Source organism: Notolepis coatsorum (genome assembly GCF_963971535.1).
Source record: "Notolepis coatsorum genome assembly, chromosome: 20".
Lineage (NCBI taxonomy): Eukaryota > Metazoa > Chordata > Actinopteri > Aulopiformes > Paralepididae > Notolepis > Notolepis coatsorum.
In genome coordinates, this window is record NC_140184.1 from 60,643,665 (window position 1) to 60,663,032 (window position 19,368).

General features: G+C 48.2%; 1 protein-coding gene across 1 annotated transcript in view; it reads right to left on the reverse strand.

The window, feature by feature from the left end:
* The window catches only part of LOC311247001 (prepronociceptin-like), a gene marked incomplete at both ends in the record, with an annotated part of 35,176 nt that extends 16,063 nt beyond the window's left edge, over positions 1-19,113 (reverse strand). The window contains one exon of the mRNA XM_084337279.1: positions 18,991-19,113. Coding sequence (XP_084193405.1) covers positions 18,991-19,113 — 123 coding nt within the window. The remainder of the gene's footprint in view (positions 1-18,990) is intronic.
* Positions 19,114-19,368: the final 255 nt, after the last annotated feature.

Genomic DNA, 19,368 nt, shown 5'->3' on the forward strand with positions numbered 1-19,368 from the left:
ACTACAGAATTGCAGAGAACAGGTTTCAACATCTGATGAGAAGATTCAAACATGATGGGAAACTCTTCACAAGATACAATGAGGTGATCAATGACTACTTGGAGAAGAAAATCATTGAACCAGTCGAAACCAATATCACCGGTAACCCATTGTACTACATGCCACATCATGCTATTGTGAAGGAGGAACGCGCAACGACGAAAGTCAGGGTTGTATTCGATGCGTTGTCACATGATGAAAATAGTGACTCACTTAATGACTGTCTATTAACTGGGCCCAACTTGAACCCTGATTTATTGAATGTACTATTGAAATTCAGACAACACAAAATTGCTTTCATGTCGGACATTGAAAAGGCCTTCCTACAGATCTCAATAAACCCGACAGATCGAGACGCACTGAGGTTCCTGTGGACAGACAAGACACCTCATACAGAGAATGAAAACGAATATAATGAATGCATAATGAGGATGACAAGGGTTCCATTTGGCGCGACTGCCAGCCCATTCCTGCTGTCAGCAACTATCAGACATCATCTGGAGGGATTGGAGTCAACCTACCCCTATACGGTAAAAGCATTAAGAGAAACTCTTTATGTGGATGATTTCATAAATGGAGCGGATACAGTAGAAGATGCATACAAGTTGTATAATGAATCCAAAATAATCATGGACAAGGCCGCGATGAAGATGTGTAAATGGAAAACTAATTCACCTGAACTACAGAACAAACTACAGGAAACGAAATCGGACCAGAATGCCCCAGTCAAGGTTCTGGGAATGACGTGGAGAACGACATCGGACAATTTCATGTTTGATCTGACAAGTATTCTACGAGAATCAAAGAATACAAAATGCACAAAGAGGACAGTCCTGCAAACAGCCGCCAGGTTATTCGACCCTATCGGGTTCCTGTCACCATTCACGGTGAGGGCCAAGCGACTATTCCAGGAAACATGGGAACGAGGCCTAGAGTGGGATGAGGACTTGCCCACCGATTTAAAGTCAAAATGGAAAGAATGGTATGGAGAGTTACAAACTGTCAAGAATATGGTAATTCCTAGACCCTACGACACTGGAACTACGAGTTCAATCACAGAGCGACAACTACACGTATTCTGCGATGCCAGTGAAACCGCGTACTGCGCCGTAGGCTATTTACGCACGGTTGGGAATGACGAAAGCACCTGCACGTTAATATGTGCCAAAACGAAGGTAGCCCCTTTTTTTTTTTTTTTTACTAGACTTCACCCAGGTGTATTATTGATGCTCTCATTGATACTATGTTTGTTTCTGAAGTGTGTGTGTGTGTGTGTGTGTGTGTGTGTGTGTGTGTGTGTGTGTGTGTGTGTGTGTGTGTGTGTGTGTGTGTGTGTGTGTGTGTGTGTGTGTGTGTGTGTGTGAGATATAGAGAGAGAGGGGGGTGAGAGAGATGAGGAAGGGGCAAAAGAGAAAAAGAGCTGGGAGAGTGTGTGTGAGGGAGAGAGGGGGGTGTGTGATTAATCAGCCCTTGTGTGTGTGAATGTAACAAGTTCCTAACGTTTTCTTTCCCCTATTATTTCATGCACACTTTATTCATTGTTTTAAATTATTATTTTCTTTTAAGTTATTTTGTGCATCACTCTGTTTTGAATTTGATGCAAATTTGCAATGCATGAGGGTCATCCTTTTGTGTTAAATGGCTGCACAAAGCAAGCATTTGTTGACTCGCATGTTGATAAGAGTATTAAAACTTGGAACTTGAAAAAGATCTGTTTAAGGTAAAAAAAATAAAATAAATGCGATTAATTTGCGATTAATCGCGAGTTAACTATGGACAATCATGCGATTAATCGAGTTAAATATTTTAATCGTTTGACAGCACTAGTAAATATATATTGGACACCAGAGACACACCGATAAAAGCTTACCTTTGGACAGACTCAACAATCGCACTTCACTGGATAAAGGGCTCCGCCAACCAGTGGAAACCATTCGTTGCAAACAGGATAGTTGAAATCCAAAAGCTTTCCGAGCCAGAAGATTGGCGACACTGTCCTGGTAAAGATAATCCAGCCGATCTAGGCACGCGAGGAATATCCGCGGAAAACTTAAAGACTCAGAGCTTATGGTGGAATGGACCACAATGGCTAAGAGACGCGGACCCCCGTCAAATAGAAAAGGAAACCAACGGGCATAGCCTACAAGAGCCCCTTGAGGAGACTGTCAAACAGTACCATGTTGTGACCGAAACGAAAACGTACCTAACAGAACCTGCAATTATTCCGCTTGAAAATTACAGTAGGCTAACTACAGTTCTCAGAATTACTGCATGGGTAAACCGATTTGTGCATAACTCGCACAATAAAAGTAAACGCCAAGGGCCACTGACGGCAGTGGAAATGAACACAGCAGAGTTATACTGGATTGCTGAAACGCAAAAGAGAGCCTTCCCACAAGAAATGAAGGAATTGTAAAAGGGAACGGATATTCACAAGCACTCGAAAATTAAAGATCTAAACCCATTCTTGGATAATGGAGTAATGCGAGTTGGAGGTAGATTGCAAAAATCAAGCCTCAGATATGGACAAAAGCACCCGTTTATTCGACCCACGCATGACGTATTTACAGAACTGGAAATAAAACATGCGCATGAAGAGGTAATGCATAATGGACTTCAGAACACCTTAACACAGCTACGTGAACGTTTCTGGATCCTAAGAGGACGACAAGCAACTAAACGGATTCTAAACCGATGTCTCATTTGCAAAAGGTTTACAACCAAGGCCAGTCAAGAAATAACAGCACCTTTACCTACGGACAGGACAACTGAAGCTGCACCATTTGAAGTGACAGGAGTTGACTTTTCAGGGCCGTTGTACGTCAGACCTAACCACAAAAAGGCCTACATTGCTATATTCACGTGCACAGTAACCAGAGCTGTTCACTTAGAATTAGTGTCAGACTTAGTGTCAGACTAAATTTGCTCAACAATTTATTCAGACAATGCACAGACATTTAAAAGGGCATCACAGGACTTGAACGAAATATGGAAATCAATGAAATCCAACCAAGTGAAGGACTTCTTTGCAGAAAAACGGATAAACTGGAGGTTTATTGTGGAAAGAGCTGCATGGTGGGGCGGTATATGGGAGCGTATGGTGCGTTCAGTCAAGACCAGCCTCAAAAGAATTGTGGGAAAAGCATTTCTGAGCTTCGAGGAACTGCAGACCTTTCTGACTGAAGTGGAGGCTGTGATCAATTCAAGACCACTCACTTATGTGGACCACGAAAGCGAGGTGGCACCTCTAACCCCAGCTCACTTCCTGGTAGGAAACCGACTGACGACACTACCACCACAGACTGTAAAAGAGTCAAACATACAACAAGGAACTCGAAAGGACATGAACAAGAGATGGCGGTACAGAGAACGTCTCGTCAATGGATACTGGAATCGGTGGAGAAGTGAATACCTGATGGAATTGAGATCTGCTCACGCATCCTCCACAAAGAAAACAACACCATTGAAGGAAGGTGATGTGGTACTGGTGAACGAACACATGTTGCCAAGACAACTCTGGAAAATGGGTAGGATACATGAAGTATTCCCAGGTTGTGATGGCAAAACTAGAAGTTGCTCAATACAGTTACCAGGAAGAAAAATAATCAGACGGCCAATACAGTTATTGTATAACCTTGAGATTAATTGATGAACAGTGTTCATCGGGCCGGAGTTTGTTGCAACTATTATTATAAATAATATACATTTTCTTTCAGACTCATAAAGTAAAATATAATACACACACATAGTTAATTGGTGATAACGTTTTGTCTTATTTGTTTCATTTTCTTTAATGACAATGAAAGTGCAATGCTTGTTCGCCAACAAAACTAACACAGTTTGTCTTTCAGCACCACGCAAGAGTGGACAGCTCCTGCCAACGTGTGCCTAAACACTGCAGCTGTGCTGAATTGTTTTTGATTGTCATTGGAACCAGCTGTGATATATGTGGCGTGCTCTTCGAGCACACAGGATGTAATGAAATGTAATAGGACTTTGAACTGAACTGAACTGAACTGAAAGAATGTAAAGAGACTTTGAATTGAACTGAACTGAACTGGAAGAAAACGAACTGAACTGAATTAGAATTTGTAACTAATAGAAAATAAAGGACCTTAAGATTTGATTCAAAAGAAAAGCAACGATTGGACATTCCTGATTTCATTCTTTGTAACAGGGACTACGTCCAGACATAGTCGGGAAGGTCTGGGACCGATTCCGTGGCCGTCCGGGATTCTGTATGCTTTCCCCCCCTTACACCTGATAGCTCAGCTGTTGGGGCGGGTACGTCGGGAGTGCAGGACTTGGTCCTGGTCGTGCCGGGCCGGGGCTCAGCTGTGTGGTCCCCGGCCCTGATTCAGCTCTTGGTGGCCCCGCCGTGGCCTGTTCCGTGGTCACCGCGGGCCCTCTCTCAGGCACGTGGAACTCTGTTCTGCCTTCCTGTTCTGGGGCAGCCTCTGGGCTTGGCTGCTGACAGTGTGAATCTGGTGGGGATGAGTCTTGACTATTCTGTGGTTAACGCTATCCGGCACGCATGCGCTCCGTCCTCTACCGAAGTCGGCCCATGTCACCCCACTTCTTAGAGACCTGCACTGGCTCCCCATTGCTGCACGAATCCGCTTCAAGGCCCTCAACCTAGCATACCGTGTGGCAAAGGGAACTGCTCCCGCCTACCTCCGGTCAATGGTCTCTAACTACACACCCTCAAGACCCCTACGCTCTGCATCTTCTGGCCGCCTCAGACCTACTCCTATCCAAGCTCCGGGAGGGTCATCAAAGAGAAGTCGCCTATTCTCAGTCCTTGCCCCACAATGGTGGAATGAACTACCCACCCCAGTTAGGACAGCCGAAACACGTCCAATCTTTCGCCGTCGACTAAAGACGCACTTCTTCAACCATTATCTGAATAAAAAAAAATAATAAATAAAAAAAAAATATAACCCTAACTAACCATACTGTCATGCACTTGTCCTAATAAACTAACCTACACTGTAGCACTCAACACTTTGATGAACATTGTTACTCAGCTGATAGAGTTGTGCCCTTCCTGATGGCTTGTCGTACAGAACTTGTAAGTCGCTTTGGATAAAAGCGTCAGCTAAATGACTAAATGTAAATGTAAATGTACCGCGGCTTACGCTGGGGAGTGGCGTATGGTAGAGTGTGGGGGCGGAACATTGTTCAGCCACCCTCTCGTGGGATGTTCCTGCTTGGCGCTCTGCATCTCAAGCCTGTGGAACGTTCTCTGTCTCCGAGTGGGACCTCCAACTGGTCCTGGGCCGGTTGTCGGAGGCCCTGTTTGAGCCTCTTGAGCAGGCGCCATTGGATCTGCTGTCTTGAAGACCGCGTTCTTTTTGGCCATCACCTCCGCTAAACGCGTGGGTGAGCTGTGTGCTCTCTCGGTGCGGCCTGAGTGCCTGTCTATTCGGGCCAATAGCGGTGCGACTCTGAGGCCTAATCCAGTATTTGTGCCAAAGAATATCCGGAGCTCTTTTCGCTCCAGGGATATTGTGATTCAGGCATTTCATCCGCCTCCTCACGCTAGTGGATTAGAGGCGAGCCTTCATCTGTCATGTCCTGTCCGTGCTTGGGGGTTTACCCCAGTCGGACGCAGGATCTCAGGGCTGCCGATCAACAGTTGTTTGTTACGGTAGCCCTTGCGCAGGTAAGGCACTGTCCAAGCAGCGCCTGTCACATTGGTTGTGCGAGGGCATTGCCCTTTGCTACATGTTGGCTGGAAAGGTCCCCCCTGGGGGTGTCAGGGCGCACTCCACTCGTGTTGTTAGGGGGGGCCTCGGTGGAGGACATCTGTGCTGCGGCCTCCTGGTCCTCCCTTCGTTATGTTTTACCTCATGGACATGACTGGGGGTTCTGTCTCCCAGGCGGTTCTGAGGTCTGGGACCTCCCCTGCATCCTGCCTGTCGGTGGGTTAGCAGGGGTGTGTGGGTGTGTGCCATGGGGTGATGTGTCACACGTGGTCCCGCCTGTACTGTGCGCTTTTAGGGGTTTCTGGTTCCCTTTTTTTCGCACTTTGGTGGAGTTGACTGCCTCCCCCCCCTTTCGCTAGGACGGGCGGGTGGACGGGACTCCCCTCCCCCCTGGTAGTAGGGCTTGCGGGCCCTCAGGGGGTACACTTGTCGGGCCACGCGTCTGCTCTGCCCCATATCTCATTATGGCGAAGAGCGAGACGCAATTGGCCAGTATGATAATATAACGAAAGGTTATCCTATAACCTAGTTATATGAATACTGGCTGAGCGTCTCGCTCTTAGCGCCCTGAGGTCCCTTGGTTGGGTTTTCAGTGTTAGAAACCTTTTCTGAGGAAGGTAGAGTGTGACCATGTCCGGCATCATATAGTAGGACGTGGGGGCGTGGCCTGGTCACGTGCATGTGAGTGCAATTGTTTGTTCGTGAGCACAGTAGGTGCTAGGAGATAAGAGATATCTCATTATGGCAAAGAGCGAGACGCTCAGCCAGTATTCATATAATAGGTTATAGGATAACCTTTCGCTCTACATGCTGCAACACACTGTTTTCTACCTGTCAGCTCTACATGTTGCAACACACTGTTTTCTACCTGTCAGCTCTACATGTTGCAACACACTGTTTTATACCTGTCAGCTCTACGTGCTGCAATACACTGTTTTATACCTGTCAGCTCTATGTGCTGCAACACATTGCATGACGTTTTCTTAGATTCTGACCCTTGTGCACCCCTGGTCCCGATTCTGTGATTTTTGAATTTTTGTGTGTGTGTGTGTGAGCACAGCGGTGTCTGTGTTGATGATTATTTCATGAAATTGGGACCATATCTTCATTTTACATATATTTTCATTATGTCAAAAGATTATGATTTGAAACGCTCTTAAAAAATAGTTATTAATATAGGGTGCCTACAGGGGTCCTAATGTCCAGTTTCATCCCATTCACTTCCATGTTAAAACGCATTTTTTAATCTGCACTCATTCATTCAATTTTAGATAGAATTATCAAATGAAAACTTTTTCCACTGTGAGGGACGAAGCTTTAGTGCTGGGATGCTGTTACCGAATTTCAACACACGGTGGCACAATTGTCCTATGGCCCACTTTGCCAGCTAGTAAGCCAGCAGGAGGCGGAGATTATGCTGGCTGCAGATCTCAGCAGACTGCTCCGGTGGGGGGGGGGGGTTGCGAGAGAGCGATCAGCACGCAGCAACCACTCCTCCACTCCTCTCCCCTCTATCGCCGTGTCACACAGCTGAATCACGGAGCCCTCTGATGGGTGCAGCCCCCCCCCCCCCCCCCCCCCCGGCTCTACGTTGAGCTCCCTGTATGCGGAAGAGCGCTGGTGGTCAGCAGACAGCGCGCGTGTCTTCAGAATCTACCGGGAGAACGTGTACTGGTCGCCCGCGGAGATAATAATCAATAATCAGTGCTCACTAACGTTAGCGTCTTAGCTATTTCTGACCGAATTAGTCAAAATTTTTTTTATATAATGGCAGTTTCATAGGGCGGCTACGTGGCGTAGTGGGCAAGGCGCTCGCCACGAAATCTGGAGACGCTGGGCTTGCCTGTTCGAGCCCAGCGCTCCACATTTGCTTTCAGTTTAGCTAGTCGTCCGTACTAATACACATTGGCCGTATTAGGGGGTGGGAAACTGATGGGTGGGGATCGGGCGTTGTGGACAGCGACTCCTACAGGTCGGTTGGTGCGCCTGCGCAGTAGAATCAAGAAGTGTCGGGGGCAGCGTGAGCCTCCCACGCGTTACTCCTCGCCACTGAGAGATCGAGCTGCGCAGGTGAAAAGATGCGACTGCTGTTACCTCAAGTACCGGAGGGGACTTGTGCTATGTATGACATGTATGACATTGCAGCCGTCTTGTGGGAGGCAAGAAACAGTGTTCGTGACAGGGGAGGGTTGAATTGGATGATACGAAATTGGGATGGGAGAAAATATAGAAAATGGGAGAAAAAAGTGGATAAAAAAAAAATAAATAAATGGCAGTTTCGTATTCACAGGGACTTTGTGCAGTTTTCACACGCTGGAATATGGGGTCTAAAACGTAGAGAGATATAATAAATATGCCCTTTTCTGCTTTTTCCCCCCATAAAAACGCACTTACTATCAAACAAACACGAATATAAGTGGTTAAAATTCGGAAATATTATATATAATATAATAGATATCTTGAGGTTAGGCTCTTATTGTTAATCGTGAGGGGATTTTTTTTTATATTAAAAATAAAAAATTATATGATTTTGAACTTGATCCAGACTTTCATCCTCTAAGCCTCATGAGCTCCACCGGCGCCAAGCCTGCACAAGTATGGAAGCAAATGAGTGACAGAAGTATTTGAATTTTATCAGACACCGAATTTATAGCATTGAAAATAATTACTTTGAAAACATGTATCTGAATTTTTTCAGACACCGAATTTATAGCATTGAAAATAATTACTTTGAAAACATGTATCTGAATTTTCTCGGACACCGAATTTATACAGTAGCATTGAAAATAATTACTTTGAAATGTATCTGAATCTTTTTGCTCCGAATTTACCTATGTGAAATAAAAATTCAGTGTTTAAAATTCAATGTAAAAAATTCAAATGCATAATAAAATTCAATGTAAAAAAATTCGATGCATAATTGCGGTGTATAAAATTCAATGTAAAAAATTCGATGCATAATTGCGGTGTATAGAATTCGATGTAAAAAAATGGGCTACCCAGACAGGATAAGCAATCGAGCCTGGATGCAATCGAACTGACTTCTGGCCTATCACTGCACGGCTTTGTCAGTCATGTGATCACACCAACCCGGGAGAAAGATGGCGGTATATATACATACGGTGGGGAGAGAATATATACATACGGTGGGGAGGAGACTGTACATTAGGAGGGGGTGGGTGGGTGGGATAGAAATATACATATGGTGGGGAGAGAATATATACATACGGTGGGGAGGAGACTGTACATTAGGAGGGGGTGGGTGGGAGATAAATATACATATGGCGGGGAGAGAATATATACATACGGTGGGGAGGAGACTGTACATTAGGAGGGGGTGGGTGGGAGAGAAATATACATATGGCGGGGAGAGAATTTATACATACGGTGGGGAGGAGACTGTACATTAGGAGGGGGTGGGCGGGTGGGAGAGAAATATACATATGGTGGGGAGAGAATATATACATACGGTGGGGAGGAGACTGTACATTAGGAGGGGGTGGGTGGGTGGGAGAGAAATATATTTTATCTCATTCATTCCATAAGAACGTAGAATACACATACAGACTTTTTTTTAATATTGTCCATTTGCATGTTCTTGGTATCTGATTCTAGGGACATCTATGGATCTCAGGGAATGTATTTCCAGTGTCAGAAATACTGTGTCTGTTACTAGGCTTGAGTAAATTGTAATGAACCAAATGAGAATATCAATACATTTTTTTTTTATCTTTGACTGTGAATAACACCATGCTCAAATTTACCAGACCTGAAAAATCTAAGAAAAATTAATAGATGGAAGATGATTAAACAGAAGGTTTTGTAGATACAGTACTGAATTCTGCCATCCGGACACATGCAATTTGAAATATGATTATAGAATATAGAATATCAGGCATAAAATGGTTATGCGATTAAAATGTGATTAATTAGATTAATTAATTACAAATCCTGTAATTAATCAGATACATTTTTTTAATCGCATGACAGCACTAAAAAATATATAATTTTGTTACCAAAACTTTCTGTAATCACTTGACCTGGCAGTAATCTTGCTAGTTAAATGTTATCATTTTAGTCAATCAGTGTATATTACTGATTCTAAAACAAAATCAGGTAACTATTTGTGTAAATGGTAATGTGAGGATTGGTCCGATTCCGCACGCTTCAAGGTACCAATTACCTTCGCGCACCTGAAGTGAGTTCTAATCAGCTCGGTAGAGCCCTTTATATACTCTGGTGTTCCTAACGTTCTGTGTCGGGTCGTTTTGGATTACCACTGGCTGCTGCTTGTTCCCTCCCGTGTTGTACCTCGTCTGTTTTTCTCCAGGACGTCTATGGAAGTCGCCGCTGTTGCTTTTCTCTGTCATCAGTTGGATCTGTGCCTCGTTGCCCGCTTTGCGCAATTGCGCCTTGGTGAGTTTGGAACGTACTTTTTGGATACTCTGTTTTCTTCGCATCTTCCTGACTCGGGACCTTTCTGTTTTTGTGTGTTTGGGTAACACTGAAGAATTGCCGTTTTTGTTTGTACTGGACTCAGCTAAACTTGTGTGTTTGGGTAACACTGAAGATTTGCCACTGACACATGCCTTCTCTATTTGAACGACCACATCAAGCAAGAGGTGGATGCGGGCAAATACTGCGGCATGGTCATGCTAGACCTACAAAAGGCCTTCGACACTGTCAATCACACCATTCTGATTGACAAGCTAAAAGCAATTGGTTTTGTCAGTGAGCTGGATACAATCCTACCTGGAGGGGAGAGAACAGATGGTGGAGGTAAACGGTACCCTATCCCCCCCCCTCACAGTGAACTGTGGTGTTCCACAAGGAAGCATACTAGGACCACTACTGTTCCTAATTTATGCAAATAACATGTCGTCAGCTTGTGACTGCAACTTGTTCCTGTTTGCGGACGACTCAGCCCTGCTGGTCTCTGACAAGAACAAGTTACAGGTTGAAAAACCCCTCAGCTCGGAACTAGGCAAAATCTGCATATGGCTCGCCGACAACAAACTATCATTACACATGGGCAAAACAGAGTCCATTCTCTTCGGTTCAAATAACAAACTCAGCAAGACCGACGGCTTCTCAGTTACAGTGGGTGACAATATTGTCACAAGGAAAGATGAAATTACCTACCTGGGTTCCATCCTAGAGGCTAATCTTTCCTGTGACAAAATGGCATCCAATGTAATAAAAAAAAGTCAATCAACGAACTCGATTCTTGTACCGGATCTCCTCTCTGGTAAACAAGAATACCCTGAAGACTCTGGCAGGAGCACTCATTCAAGGGTACTACGACTATGCTTGCACCTCATGGTACCAAAGCACCTCAAAGGCACTAAAAACCAAATTACAAACATCTCAAAACAAACTAGTCAGACTACTGCTTGACCTGACTCCTAGAACCCACCTCACCCCTGCACACTTTGCCAACCTAGGATGGCTTAGAGTGGACGACAGAGTACAGCAACTTGCAATGGGCCTGGTCTACAAGATACACTACACGACCAAGGTACCCATGTACATGTCAAAATACTTCCCAAAGGTCAGTGAATACCACGATCACAACACCAGAGGGAGCTCCACAAATCATGTAAAACCCAGATTCGGCTCAAACAAGGGACTAAACACGTTTCGCAATTATGCCACAACAATGTGGAACGCCCTACCCAAAGCTGTAAAGGAATGTGAATCACTACCCACCTTCAAAAACACTCTCAAAGAACACCTACGGGAGACTGCAATTCAAAACTGGCCCCTACAAATGTCCTAACCCAGTTGTACAATAAAGACCAAGCATGGCTTTGTCAGTATTCCAATGTACCCAACCCCCCCCCCCCCACCTCCAATGTACAGCCCCACCCAACCCCACCCCACCTACCCAACCTCCTCCAATGTACAGTTTCTATGTCAAATGTATGTCAGTATTCCAATGTACAGTGTCCCCCCCCCTACCCAACCCCCCCCCCCCCCCCCCCCCACCTCCAATGTACAGCCCCACCCCACCTACCCAACCTCCTCCAATGCACAGTTTCTATGTCAAATGTATATACACTCTTTTTCTGGATTTTTTTAGTATCACAAACAGTACTGTATTTGAAAATCTGGTATGTCATAAATGTATAGATGTAGCAGTACTGTCTATCTGTATGTCGTGTGTGTCATATGATGAATTGAAAATGGGGGACCCTGATGGAAACAAGACGAAAGTCTTTCTCAGGTCTGCATCCTCTTAACAATTGTATGTATTGAGATGTACTGTACTGTACCCATTCTGCAATCTGTTAATAAACTTTTCAATCAATCAATCAATCAATTGCCGTTTTTGTTTGTACTGGACTCAGCTAAACTTGTGTGTTGGTAACACTGAAGATTAAGTCACTTGTGTTTATACTGGACTCAGCTAAGGAGGACTGGACTGCCTTGTATTCCGTTGGCTTGTTTGTTGACAACTCTCTCTCTCTCCGTTCCTCCCCGAGTTGGATCTTCGAGTAGCTGCAGAGCCGCAGAGTCAGAGGCACAACGCCACTGTGCCATCTCTGCACCGAGACGAGCTGCAGAGCCGCAGGCTACTCTGCCAAGAACATTCCCCACTTGTGCTTTTTGTTGTTTCTTCTATTCCCTGTTGTTTTGGAAATAAATACGCCCTGGTTTTTGGCTAACTCTGAACTACCTGTCTGTGCCGTGCTGTTGGGGATGGTAACAAACCATAACATTACGACCCGACCATGTCGACCCCAGCCGACACAGACAGAGTTAGGGCAGCGTTGGCGGTCCAGATCCAGTTGACCAACGACCATACCCAACAGTTAGGTGCGGCTGCGGCTGCTGTGCAGGACCTCCGGGCCCAGGTCCAGCCTATTCAAGATTCTCTTGACACTCTGGCCACCCAGCAGACTACCCAGGGTAATCAGCAGGCTGATATTCTGCACCAGCTACAGGCTCTCAGTGCAGCATTTAACACCCTGCTTTTAACCCCACCTGTGCCAGGAGTTCCAGCCAGATCCCCACCCACTGCCGCGACAGACCCTGTGCCTCCCGACCTCACTGCTTCCTGGTCTATGAGGGCTGATTTTTGTTTCTCATACCCAGACTTCGTGGCAGAGCTCCGAAGGGTTTTCCACCACCCAGCTCGTGGCCAGGACCCGGGAGCTCGGCTGGGCACCTTCCGGCAGGGCAGTGGCAGTGTCACCGACTACGCGCTGGAGTTCAGACTAGCCGCAACCGAGAGCGGTTGGAATGATCGGGCGCTTCATCTCACCTTCCTGAAGGGGCTCAACGACGCGGTAAGGGACCAGCTCGCGACCCGAGAGGAGCCCGATTCTCTCGAGGGCCTAATCAGCCTCGCCATTCGCATCGACGGACGCCTCCGGGAGAGGAGGCGTGAGAGAGCACGACTGGGACCCTCAGAGGTTCCCCAGACCCCCCGAACTCGTGAGCGTTCTGCTGACCGTCCTGCCCCCTCCGCGGCTGGTGGCCCTTTCCCCTCCCGAGCTGTGACCAAGGAGGAACCCATGCAGCTGGGATGCACCCTCCTTAGCCCGGCTGAACGGGAGTCCAGGCTCAGGTCCGGCCTTTGTCTCTACTGCGGCCGGGATGGACACCGTATCTCCAATTGCCCTACCCGGCCAAAAGACCAGGCTCGCCGGGACCCCGGGAGATCCTGGTGAGCCGTTTTTCCTGTTCCCACACCCGTGCACCACCTAACCGTCTGACGAGCGTCACCCTAGCCTGGGCGGACCAGCGGGCCACGGTGGGTGCACTCATTGACTCGGGTGCTGATGAGAGTTTCCTGGATGTTGAGTTTGCCACCCAGGCCAACATTCCACTTGAGGACCTCGAGAGGCCCTTGGAGGTTTTCGCACTGGATCAGCACCGCCTGGCTGACATCACTCAACGCACCTGTCCTGTCCTCCTCACCATTGCTGGTAACCACGTTGAGAGACTCCAGTTCTTTATTACCAGATCCCCTCTTGTCCCAGTAGTCCTGGGTCGGCCCTGGCTCGCGCTGCATGAGCCCCACATCGCCTGGTCCTCCGGCACCATCAGGGGGTGGAGCTCCTCCTGTCATGCCCAGTGTCTTCAGGCGGCGTCCAGTCCTTCGCCCCGGAGTTCTCCTTGTGTGCCGCCCCCGGACCTCTCAACTATTCCCCCCCGAGTACCACGACCTCGGGGAGGTTTTCTGCAAGTCCCGGGCTCAGGCCTTTCCGCCTCACCGGCCTTACGACTGTGCCATCGACCTCCGCTCAGAGGCCCCCCTTCCCGGCAGCCGCCTCTACAGTCTGACCGTCCCTGAGAAGGCAGCGATGGATAAGTACATCTCTGAGTCCTTGGCAGCAGGCCTCATTCGGCCCTCGTCCTCCCCGGTGGCGGCCGGTTTCTTTTTTGTTGGGAAGAAGGATGGAGACCTTCGGCCCTGCATTGACTATCGCCAACTCAACGAGATCACCATTAAGAACAAGTATCCACTTCCTCTCATGAACTCCACCTTCGAGCCCCTCACCCAGGCTACCGTCTTCACCAAGCTGGACCTCCGGAGTGCCTACCATCTGGTCCGTATCCGAGAGGGCGTTGAATGGAAGACCGCCTTCAAGACTCCCAGGGGTCATTACGAGTACCTGGTGATGCCATTCGGCCTCACCAACGCTCCGGCGGTATTCCAGGCTCTCATGAACGACGTCCTCCGTGACATGCTCGAGGAGTTTGTGGTGGTATACCTGGACGACATCCTCATCTTCTCCAAGACTCTCGAGGAACACGTCCAGCATGTCCGCCGTGTGCTGGAGCGCCTCCTCCATAATCGGCTCTTCGTTAAGGCAGAGAAGTGCCGTTTCCACTCCGACTCCGTCGATTACCTAGGCTTCATCGTGGAGAGCGGCCTGACCCGAGCTGACCCTCGCAAGATCCGGGCCATGGAGGAGTGGCCGGAACTCACATCTCGGAAGGAGCTACAGAGCTTCCTCGGGTTCGCAAACTTCTACCGGAGATTCATCCGGAACTACAGCCAGGTGGCGGAACCACTTACCAGGCTGACCTCTCCCTCCCTGCCGTTTGACTGGTCTCCAGCGGCCTGCGCTGCGTTCCGTTCCCTCAAGAAGAGGTTCACCACCGCCCCGGTCTTGCTCCACCCAGACCCCAAGAGGCAGTTCATTGTGGAGGTGGACGCCTCGGATACTGGACTAGGGGCTATCTTGTCTCAGCGGTCGGCAACGGACCAGACGGTCCATCCGTGCGCTTTCTACTCACGTCGTTTCCTTCCTGCCGAGAGGAACTATGACATTGGCAATCGGGAGCTGCTGGCGGTAGTGGCTGCCTTGGAGGAGTGGCGTCATTGGCTGGAGGGGGCCGAGGAACCGTTCACCATTTGGACGGACCATAAGAACTTGACGTACATCCGTGCTTCCAAGCGCCTCAACGGCCGGCAGGCAAGGTGGGCCAGCTTCCTCAGTCGGTTCGACTTCTCGCTGACCTTTCGCCCTGGGTCCCGCAACACGAAGGCCGACTCTCTGTCCCGGTTACACTCCAAGGGGGCTCCAACCACTGAGGATCCGACTCCTATCCTCCCAGAGGCCAGGGTGGTGGGAGTGGTCACCTTGGGCATCGAAACCGTGGTCAGGCGTGCCCTACGTTTCCATCCCGCTCCCAGCAACGTAACTGTTCGTCGCCTCTTCGTCCCCGACTCAGTCCGGTCCCGGGTTCTCCAATGGGGCCATACCAGCCGGTTTGCCTGCCACCCCGGCGTTCATCGCACTTTCTCCTTCCTGGCTCGTCGATTCTGGTGGCCCACCATGAGGAACGACGTCAAGGAGTTTGTTCTGGCCTGCGCTGTCTGCGCCCGCAGCAAGGCCTCCCACCAGGCACCCTCCGGGCTATTACAGCCACTTCCCATTCCGAGCCGCCCTTGGTCCCATGTGGCATTGGACTTCGTCATGGGTCTTCCTTCGTCCCAGGGGAACACGTGCCTTCTGACTGTGGTGGATCGGTTCAGCAAGGGGGTTCACCTCGTGGCCCTTCCCAAGCTTCCCTCTGCTTCCGAGACAGCGGACTTCTTGACTAGCCACGTGTTCCGCCTACATGGTTTCCCCCAGGACGTCGTCTCGGACTGGGGTCCCCAGTTCACTTCCCAGGTATGGCGGGCCTTTTGCAAGGGATTAGGGGCAACTGTCAGTCTTTCGTCTGGTTATCATCCCCAGACTAACGGACAAACAGAGAGGATGAACCAGAGCGTGGAGTCTGCTCTCCGTTGTGTTGCCGCCGAGAGACCCGCTTCCTGGAGCCGGTTCCTCCCCTGGGTCGAGTACGCCATCAACTCCCAGGTCAGTTCCGCCACCGGCCTCTCGCCGTTTGAGGTATCCCTGGGCTACCAACCCCCTCTTTTCCCTGCACAGGAGTCGGAAGTGGCAGTTCCCTCCGTGCAGGATCATCTCGACCAGTGTCGTCAAGTCTGGGAGATCACCAAGACTGCGCTGCTCCGGGCATCGGAGCGTGCCAGTCGGGGAGCTGACCGACGCCGGATCCCTGCGCCGACGTACCACCCTGGGCAGAGGGTATGGTTGTCCGCCAAGGATCTTCCGCTTCGATCCTCGGCCAAGAAGCTTAACCCCCGGTTCGTCTGCCCTTTTGAGATCCAGAAGGTGCTCAGTCCCGCAGTGGTGAGTCTTAAACTTCCTGCGTCCATGCGCATTCATCCCGTTTTCCATGTGTCCCCTGATGCCTCCTGCTCCAGATCCGCCTCCTCCCGAGATGGTGGACGGACACCCTCAGTGGAAGGTCCGTCAGCTCATGGACGTCTGACGGCGGGGACGGGGGTTCCAGTACCTGGTGGACTGTGAGGGATACGGTCCGGAGGAACGGAGCTGGGTCTCCCGCCAGCTCATCATGGACCCCGCCCTAATCACCGACTTCCATCGGTCCCATCCGGGCAAGCCGAGGCCGGGGAGGTCGCCGGGTAGCTCCCGTGGAGGGGGGGGTACTGTGAGGATTGGTCCGATTCCGCACGCTTCAAGGTACCAATTACCTTCGCACACCTGAAGTGAGTTCTAATCAGCTCTGTGGAGCCCTTTATATACTCTGGTGTTCCTAACGTTCTGTGTCGGGTTGTTTTGGATTACCACTGGCTGCTGCTTGTTCCCTCCCGTGTTGTACCTCGTCTGTTTTTCTCCAGGACGTCTATGGAAGTCGCCGCTGTTGCTTTTCTCTTTCATCCGTTGGATCTGTGCCTCGTTGCCCGCTTTGCGCAATTGCGCCTTGGTGAGTTTAGAACGTACTTTTTGGATACTCTGTTTTCTTCGCATCTTCCTGACTCGGGACCTTTCTGTTTTTGTGTGTTTGGGTAACACTGAAGAATTGCCGTTTTTGTTTGTACTGGACTCAGCTAAACTTGTGTGTTTGGGTAACACTGAAGATTTGCCGTTTTTGTTTGTACTGGACTCAGCTAAACTTGTGTGTTGGTAACACTGAAGATTAAGTCACTTGTGTTTATACTGGACTCAGCTAAGGAGGACTGGACTGCCTTGTATTCCGTTGGCTTGTTTGTTGACAACTCTCTCTCTCTCCGCTCCTCCCCGAGTTGGATCTTCGAGTAGCTGCAGAGCCGCAGAGTCAGAGGCGCAACGCCACTGTGCCGTCTCTGCACCGAGACGAGCTGCAGAGCCGCAGGCTACTCTGCCAAGAACATTCCCCACTTGTGCTTTTTGTTGTTTCTTCTATTCCCTGTTGTTTTGGAAATAAATACACCCTAGTTTTTGGCTAACTCTGAACTACCTGTCTGTGCCGTGCTGTTGGGGTTGGTAACAAACCATAACAGGTAATCGTTCTGCCCTCCAAGAGGAATTGTAAATACAGTAATCTGGTTATTTTCAGTTACTCTTGGGTTATTTTAGGGCTATTGTTTTGGTCTACACACCACTATTGGATGTTTATTCTCCAACCAACCTAAGCAATTCTAAAAGATGCACGTACGTTTCATTCCATCTGATCTGAAAGAGATAAATTGACTGGCTGCATGCATCTCATTATGTACCTTATGGGGAACATCTTTTGAAAGTTCTTCGACATGACATTACTTTTTATTGCCTATTTCAGTCTTCATTAGCACTCATTTTGCTCTGCCCTTTGGACTTGGTCTAGACCTGAACTCGTCTGGACCTGGTCTTGATCTTGACTTGGACTTGAGTTGACTTGACTTGACTACTACACCCTAGAGGTATTTCTCCTCCAAAACTCAACGAATATACAGACCTCTTAACCTGCAATGGCCATTTTAGTTTTCGTTTTTGAGGACTGCATACTTTTTTTGCAAACCAAGCAAAAACAACATACTTTATACTTATAGCACATGCATGAGCCTGGTCTCTTTTGAAAGATGACATTCTGAAGTTTCTGATTCCAGAAAATAAATTCACTTTTAGTGCTAACGTAATAGAGTAACATAGGTCTGAACTTGAGTTGTAGAAAAACTTGTTACTCAAGTTTTTCTGTAGTAGTTAGTAGTCCAGAGGTAGTATTTCCCCAGAAGGTGGTATGGCTTACAAATCCATACGGACCCATAGCCTGAAGCGTTATGTAGTACATGTCCACATTTCATAAAGATCCATTCGGAAATGAGTGATTAGGAGTGATTTTGGTAAACTGTGTACAAAAGAAAAACTGAGTTTTCTCATAGACTTCAATTCATTCGGCTGTTTTTCTCTTCCTGTTTTTGCTCGTTTTTTTTTTTTTTTTCGATTTATACATCCCCACGTGGATGTATCATTGGAAATTATCATTGGAAAGCCACACTCATTGGCTACAAAGATCCACAATCATTTTCGAGATCGGATCTAGATTGACGGAACTATTGCGCCAAGAGTCGGGAGTGGTATTTTGCGCAATACCGTGTACTTTGCACAAGCCTCAAATACCGGCATGTAACTCGAGAACCGCTGAACGGATTTTGTCGGATTTTGTCGCTATCGACAGGCAACAAATAAGCCTTCAATTTGATATATATATATTGTATTACAATATATGCACACCCGAGCCACTAGGGGTCGCCAAAGTGCAGGTGGGCGAATTGTCCTAAAAACGTCCCGCCGGTGGGTCGGCGCATGCTAAACTTTCCATTAAACTTAAACTTCCCATTAAACTTCCCATTTAGTGTCATACCATCATCTACAATCATCAAACATTTAGTGTTATACCATCATCTATCATCAGCCCCTCTAGTCTAGCCCTCTCAGGTGTGTGGGACCCTCACCATAGTGTTGAAGCTGAGTTGTTCTGGTAGGATCTGGTTACAGGAGAGGCAGTCTCCTTGGCAGTCACAGTGTCCAGGCACACACAGACACAGCAGCAGCAAAGCCAGAAGAGGGGTCTTCATGGTCCTACAGTCTGCAAGGGACAAGAGGAAGACAGAGAGGGACAATTACTTAATTAGATATTGCAGCCATTGCACAGCAAAAGTAATACCAATCAAAAAAGTCAACCAACGAAAAAGGATCTCCTCTCTGGTAAACAACAATACCCTGAAGACTCTGGCAGGAGCACTCATTCAAGGGTACTACGACTATGCTTGCACCTCATGGTACCAAAGCACCTCAAAGGCACTAAAAACCAAATTACAAACATCTCAAAA